Genomic DNA, 7,189 nt, shown 5'->3' with positions numbered 1-7,189 from the left:
AAATGAATTAACCCACGCAAGTATGCTTTATCTCATTAAATGTTTATCAATTTAAACAAGTGGAAAATGCATTGGACACATCCGGTACAAATAGTTGCTTCTGACAGCATGTTTCTTCGTAGCATTATCTTTTCAGGGTAAATAAACTGCAGATACGTTCACTGCATACAGAGAACGTTCACTGAAATACGTCGCATAAAATTTGTAAATACTATGAATCATTCAAATATTTTGAATATTATATATATTATATATTGAGTATTATTAATCATTCAAGAATTTTCCATTTATTTTACTGATTATTTAATTCATTCAATTCTATGAAAGTTGAACCACAGACTAGTGATATGTAGGGTATATCTTATACCTCGTCCGTGTTGTCATTCAATCGGATGATAAACGTCTTATGTCTCACTTATCATCATTTCTAGAATTAAATTAAGTTATACATTAAATGATATATTTACGTATTCTTTTTTTTTTAGTAAAAAGATATAACAATTTTGAAATTTTCTTAGAAGTTAGATAATCTGTTAATATATTTCATAATATTTATGAAAATAATATCAAGAACATAAAAATAAATTTTGTTTAATGAAATGTTTCAATGAATAAATAAATATCATTATACCTATTAAAATATTTTAACTTAATTTTGAAAATAGGTACGTTATCAAAAGCTTGTGATTTGGATCAAATGCAATATGGATGTCGTATCCATAACGCACAGTGCAGATGCGGTCACGGCTGTGTTTCTGAATACAGATATAACAGTGCCGAGGATTGTAAAGAAGCATTAAGAGGTAAGGACTTACCTGTTAATTTCATTCGCAACGTTAAATATCATTATGTAACTATAATTAGTTATTATATAATTATTTTTTCAGGTAAGCGTAGTGATATATGTTCTAAATCAAAACCTTGTTTAAATGGAGGATCGTGCTTGCAAATATCATCAGACCCTGGATTTAAATGTCGTTGCGAAGGAACTGGTTATTACGGACTACATTGTGATAAACGTTAGTAATCATTGTCACTGATAAATAATTATTATATTTATGATTTCGCAGTCGTGTATTTTACCAAATAATTCGTAACTATTCAAATTGGTAATCACTATAGTATTCGAAATTGTTCAAGGGCACCACTGATATATTATTGAAACTTGAAGTCAAATATCGAGATATAATTTAATGAAAGTATAATAAATAAAGAATGTTAAAAAATATTCGTTTATAAAATGTTGATATGTTTTGCAGCTTGTCCTGGACCAAACAATCAACGTTTTCGGGGGCCGTTTCCTTACGAGTGTGTTGTGATCTAATTCGCAATTTATCTTCTTTTCATCTATTAAAAATCAAATACATCTAGTATGTTAAGTACAAAAAATAAACATATTTTGCGAAAATTTACACATCTTTGTACATACATAATAAATATATTGTATATATGATAATCCTCTTGTTACTAAAATTATTTTATAATTATCGATGTAAACATATGATAAAAGTTTGTCACGCAAAATTACTAAAAATAATATTTATTTAAAAAAAATCATAATTTATAGGAATCTCAATGCGCGTTACATAAATCTTTGAGATTCATGGGAAAGATATACGTTTGATATTTTCACTGTTTATTCATCAATAATTTTACAATATGTATGCACATGATGTGTTGGATCCATGAGTTTTCGGACAAACGCTTAGTTTGTATCGTGCTTATGTTAATGCACGTTGTTATTTTACTCCTTCCACCTATTTTCTACATAATGCCACGTGTACCTCGTTTGCTGTTTCTGATAGCAAAACTTATAAAATGCGATTCCTTTACTCTTCACATAAGTACCTTTTGTAATTTTTTTCGTATTATATATCGACTGAATTCATAATACTAGTTTGATTTTACAACACGAGACTGCATCAGGAACTTAACGACATGTATATATATATATTTATATATATATTTATATGTTATATATTATCTAGGACAAACAATTGGCCAGTTGTAACTTTTTTACAAACTCATAGACATTTTCTCTTCAATAGAGTAACACGTTACAATAATTTATATAGTAAAACACATGTCTGCTTCTTCGACTATAAAATTACGTAAATTCACAAGTTTCAGCAAGTGATACGAATGCATTTTTTTCTTTTTTTGATTATATGGCCAATCAATATTTTTATATATGCTGTATTGCATACGATTTTGTTTTTGACTATTATACATTTCAATTGATCACAATATACATTACAGGTAAAACAAATATTCTAAAGAAAATAATATAAATAAAGATTTTATCAACATGTACGTATATTTTTATAAAGACAGACGGGACACATGTAGGAAATATTTTAAAAATTTTTATTGAAAAGAAAATGTAGTAATTAAAAGTTTTAATAATATTTCATAACCATTGTTCACAATTATAAAAGCCTATTACATGTTTTTTTAGGGAAAAAACTATTTTGGGATTTAAAAAAAAATTGAAATAGTTCAGACAAACTGCCTTCCTGATTATTTTCATACTTTATAAGATGATAAAATGACTCGTTGTTTTTTTCATTTTATATTCTTTTCTCAACAAGATCATGATCCAATCGATTATTATCAATGTTATTATTGTTGTCACATTAGTCTCAATTTGGCAAATGTTTACGATGCTTATAATAATAATAATCTCGGTACCGAAGTGTATGGACTAAAAACAAGTAATGTAGATTACAATTTGGATAAGCAATAATCCTTTCAATACGACATTACTCTTGGATGGCACCAGGGGTATGCTGGGATCTTTCCTGACTAAATCCACGCGTGCCGTCTGGTCCTCTTGGTTGTCTAACTATTGTTAATTTAGGACCTGTGTCTTCCAAAGATGTAGTACGTAATCGACTGATCAAACGTTCAGGTCGTTGTTGAACCGCGTCGCTACACAATAAAAAAATAACAAAATATGTCAAGCAATTAGAGTATTAATAGTATAAAAACATGACATAATAATATTAATAAATTACCTTAATCGTGTCACATTGCATGCAGATGATTTACCAGTACGCTGATTCGTAATCAAAACGAATTCAACCTGATCTCCTGGTTGAAGTATCGCATGATCTCGCACTTCACTCATGTGGAAGAATAATTTCTTACCCTCATCAACTTCATAAGTAAGAAAACCAAAAGGACCTTTTACTGCATCAACAGTTGCCTTCCTCTTTTTCCTTACTGCTACAATATTACAAGCGTGACCTGCTGAATCCACCTGTAATTGTACAGGATCACCGGCTTGCAACAGCTCGCGTTTGTTGACGAGACCCATAATTCTGAATTCATATTCTGGAGTCTCTTCCTCTTCATTAGTAGCATTTATCTTTATTAAACCAGCATACTCTGCCTGGTCAGGATTTGCACTTCGTAAAGGTCTAATGACCGTTCCATCAAGCACTTCGCTAACTGGTGTTGGCCTAGGAATGCTTCCACGAGGTACCAAATTAACGTAATCCGCGGCTACGCAACCACCATTACCTCTACCATTTCCAGAACTGATTGTACATTCAATATCAGCTCCTACTTCCAAAGCATTAACATCTCCTTCAAAATTGCTAAAAAATAGAAATATTGTTGTAAGAATATATAAAGGTTTGAAGAACAAAATGATATTTACGAAAATATTTTTACTTCTTACCTGAAGTGAAAAAATATTTCTTTATCATGATTTACAGTTTCAATAAAACCAAATCCATCTTTAAGTGCAGCAATGAAGCCTTGACAAACTTGACCACTCAATTTTTTGTTGCCATTCTGCGGTTTTTCGCCAGAAGAACTCACTACAGATATGTCAACAGCAACAAGTTCTTTATTTCGTTTTACTTGACAGATACTAAATTGAACCTAAAATATATACTTTAGAAAAACGTTTTAATAATATTAACAACAATATAAATAAATGTCAACATACCTTGTCACCAAGTCTTGGAATATTCTTGGGATCACAATCTTTAATAAAGAAAATAACATCTTTTTGTTGATTTTCTTTCGTGTATCCAATGAGACCAGGCACAGAGGCATTTATACCCAGAATTATAGTGCCCAATAAATCTTTTTCTATAATTGTTTCAAATTGAACTGTACCGGCTGGTAAATGTTTCAACCTAATTGCACTTTGACGATTATTCGAAAATGACGAGGAAGGATCCTGGTATACAAATATTTAATTAAAATGTGCTTAAAAAGTTCAAATCGTTTTACGAAGTATTATTCTTACTTGAATTACTGTGAATTCAACTTCATCTCCTACACTAATTTCTCTATCAACATCCAAAACTTCGTTAAAATGAAAGAAAAGTCGTGGATCTCGATCTACGCAACGAATAAAACCAAATCCATCTTTAAGTGCAGCTATGATGCCCTGTTCTCGTCTTTCACCAGATACAGTAAAAGATTCTGGTAATAACAATATTTCAGTAGCTCTCTTGAGTTGATCTCTAGTATCTGTAGCAATACGAAATTGGACCCAGTCCCCATGTCTATAGAACATATGGTTTTGATTATTTTAATAAAACGTTAAAATTAACAAATATAATTTATGAATATACCTGAGAGTAAAATCTCCTTTTTGATCTTTATCCCCAAAAGGAATTTCAACATCAGAATGATCTGTATCTCTGTATCGAATTCTTCCAGGTAAAGGATCATTTTGATGACGAGCTGCAGTACCTCTTTCCAGAGGTTTTAATACTTGTCCCTTTACTATTTCACTGCTGACTTCTTCAAAAACTATTGAACCAGGTGGTAGCTTTGTGATATTACAAGCTACCTCTTTCCCCTTAAAATATTAACAATGATTAAATTTATATAGGAAATAAATATAAAATGACAATTGTTCATATAAAATAAATAAAAATATTTACATTTCGACTTTGTATTATAAACTCAACATCATCTCCTAATCTAAGTTCTTCCTTCATTGATTTAGCTTCGCTAAAGTGGAAGAAAATCTCTTTAACTACGTCTGCACGTTCAATGAATCCGAAATTTTCTTTCATCGAACATACAACTCCACGATAGCGAACTGGATGTGCTGGATTTTCCAATCTTACGTGGCACGCACCCAAATTTCCACTATAATTGAATTTCATTACTGTATTAACTCTAGTATATTAATATATTTCAACTTCTATTATAAATAAATTACTCACCGTTGATTGGTAGCAATTTGAAATGACACTCTGTCGCCAGCGCGCAAACTAACATTTCCTTCAACATCATCTTTTGTATATGGCAAAAAAAAACACTCCCCGCGATTTTCATAACTGATACGCCCTTGTGTATCACCACTCGTATGTAATTCGGTTGTTACATTTCCAGTAACTCTTTCTTCACTTAGCACCTACATTATAAGATTTTTTATGTTTTCCTAATGTTTATACATTTACATTTGATCTTTTAAATAATTTTGAAATTTTATTTAAATAGATTAATGATATACTAACCACTTCTGGAGCAATCTTGCTAACTGTACTAGCAATAGGTTTTCCTGTCCGTCGATCATAAGTCATTTCAAATTCAACGGGATCTCCAATTTTTAAGTGTTCTATATTACCACTAAATTGGCTAAAATGAAAGAATAACCTTGCTTGTCTTTCACAGCACTGTATAAACCCATATGAATGCTAGGAGAAAATAGAAGCATTACAGTTATCATGTAATAAAGTGAATATAAAAATTGCAATAGGTTTCTTACTAATAATTTTTCAATTATTCCAGTTTCTCGAGTTCCTTGATTCTCAGATTGATCCTGATAAGTGGAGTTATTTGTTGCTGGCTCTTCTGTATAACCAGTGCTTCCTTCCATTCCTGTAAATGTTCCGAAAGGAAATCTGGTAACTCCATTGCGTGACATCTTAGCATTGGTATAACCAGTATAGGGTATAGTATTTTTCCCATTTCCAGGAGGTGAATCCATCATATAATGATCACCACTGTAGTTGGTACCATTTCGATAAATATTAGTTGCTGGTGGATGTGATCCCGTTATAACTTTGGGACTTGGTATAGTCATAGACTTGTAATCAATTATTGCAGGGTCAGAGTTCATGATTGGCGGCTGGAACGTTTTCCACTGAGGATTGTTGGACATTGTTTCGAATTTGCACAATTTTAAATGTAATTTTTACGTATAAGTTTTTCCCTTTTCTTGAAATAATTACTTAATTTCTTTTATGTTCACTTCTGTTTCACCACAATATATATATATATACTTATATTTAGAAATTTTTAGTCTTTTCAATTATTTAACTGTTAACATAGATATCACAGAACGGTTCTTGGTACCTTATATCTTCATTCACTATTATAATGTTACAAGAACTTAATACAGAGGAAGAGAGGCTCTTTAAAATGCTGCAGAAATGCAGGCTCTGTTGTGACCAAGAAGTGGAAGGAAGGTTTTGAAAGTATTTTGACGTTTGTCATAAATTATTTATAAGAGAGTACCCAGGCAACTCTGTGCAAAATTGGCACTCTTTAAATACAGATACAAGTGTTTTATTAGTCAAGAGCAGCACAATCTCAGCCGCAATCACAATCACGGTCACTTTATGGCTCACCTAACTCTTTCTCACAAAGCTTGTGTACACAATATACAAATGAACAATATAGTTAATGTTGTTTTACGAATTAATACAAGTACAAAATTCTTAGCACATCATAGACCATTGATACTTTCCACATAGGTATGCACGAGTGTTATAACAACTGTTTGATATTTACTCAATTTAGCATAAACTAGAACAACTGTGTTCCTTTTAAACAGCAGTCATCCTTTATAAAAGGAGTAAATCAAAAAACATAGGAGATTTAAAAGATAAATGTTGACTTGAAAATCCTCAGATGTCTTCAATGCGTGCTGAGTGTGATTGTGTTGTTCCAATATTTCTATGTTAGCGTTTCTTTCTTCAGCATTTAATTGTGGAATTTACAGTGAGCCTTGGTTTCAAAAATGTCCTAAACTAACAATTACACAAGCTGCAATCAAAAATATTTAGTCAGTTAATATATTTAAATAAGAAAATAATAATATATCACTGTAATGATTACGAGCTTCACTAAAGTCAGATGTTTATAAAGTAAATGCACAATAAATAAACATCAACTATTTTAAGATTTAAAAGAAATTTATAAAAACATC

General features: G+C 30.9%; 2 protein-coding genes across 2 annotated transcripts in view; one reads left to right on the top strand and one right to left on the bottom strand.

Moving 5' to 3' along the window:
* Positions 1-1,377, top strand: part of LOC108570483 (notch homolog 2 N-terminal-like protein) — a 1,956-nt gene extending 579 nt beyond the window's left edge. Inside the window, exons 2-4 of the mRNA XM_017932348.1 lie at positions 666-803; positions 888-1,019; positions 1,260-1,377. Of these exons, the coding sequence (XP_017787837.1) occupies positions 666-803; positions 888-1,019; positions 1,260-1,324 (335 nt within the window). The 3' untranslated portion in view covers positions 1,325-1,377. The remainder of the gene's footprint in view (positions 1-665; positions 804-887; positions 1,020-1,259) is intronic.
* A 1,216-nt stretch (positions 1,378-2,593) lies between these two features.
* Positions 2,594-6,214, bottom strand: LOC108570450 (cold shock domain-containing protein E1). The gene is made up of 10 exons (XM_017932312.1): positions 5,744-6,214; positions 5,493-5,672; positions 5,199-5,389; positions 4,911-5,121; positions 4,596-4,825; positions 4,265-4,526; positions 3,959-4,195; positions 3,686-3,891; positions 3,018-3,602; positions 2,594-2,931 (listed from the first exon to the last, which is right to left on the bottom strand). The coding sequence occupies exons 1-10, from the start codon at positions 6,137-6,139 to the stop codon at positions 2,763-2,765; spliced, it is 2,667 nt and encodes an 888-aa protein (XP_017787801.1). The 5' UTR covers positions 6,140-6,214; the 3' UTR covers positions 2,594-2,762.
* Between the last annotated feature and the right edge of the window lie 975 nt (positions 6,215-7,189).

Source organism: Habropoda laboriosa, unplaced genomic scaffold (genome assembly GCF_001263275.1).
Source record: "Habropoda laboriosa isolate 0110345459 unplaced genomic scaffold, ASM126327v1 scaffold84, whole genome shotgun sequence".
In the NCBI taxonomy this organism is placed as follows: Eukaryota; Metazoa; Arthropoda; class Insecta; order Hymenoptera; family Apidae; genus Habropoda; species Habropoda laboriosa.
This window is presented reverse-complemented; position numbering and strand designations above follow the sequence as displayed.

What these genes read in the sequence shown, in the direction of transcription:
- LOC108570450 (XM_017932312.1), bottom strand. Translation starts at nt 6,139, where the DNA reads ATGTCCAACAATCCTCAGTGGAAAACGTTCCAGCCGCCAATCATGAAC. An exon ending in TTGAATTCACAGTAATTCAA is followed by an intron (nt 4,196 to 4,264) that starts GTAAGAATAATA and finishes TTTGTATACCAG; the next exon opens with GATCCTTCCTCGTCATTTTC. An exon ending in GAAATATTTTTTCACTTCAG is followed by an intron (nt 3,603 to 3,685) that starts GTAAGAAGTAAA and finishes TCTATTTTTTAG; the next exon opens with CAATTTTGAAGGAGATGTTA.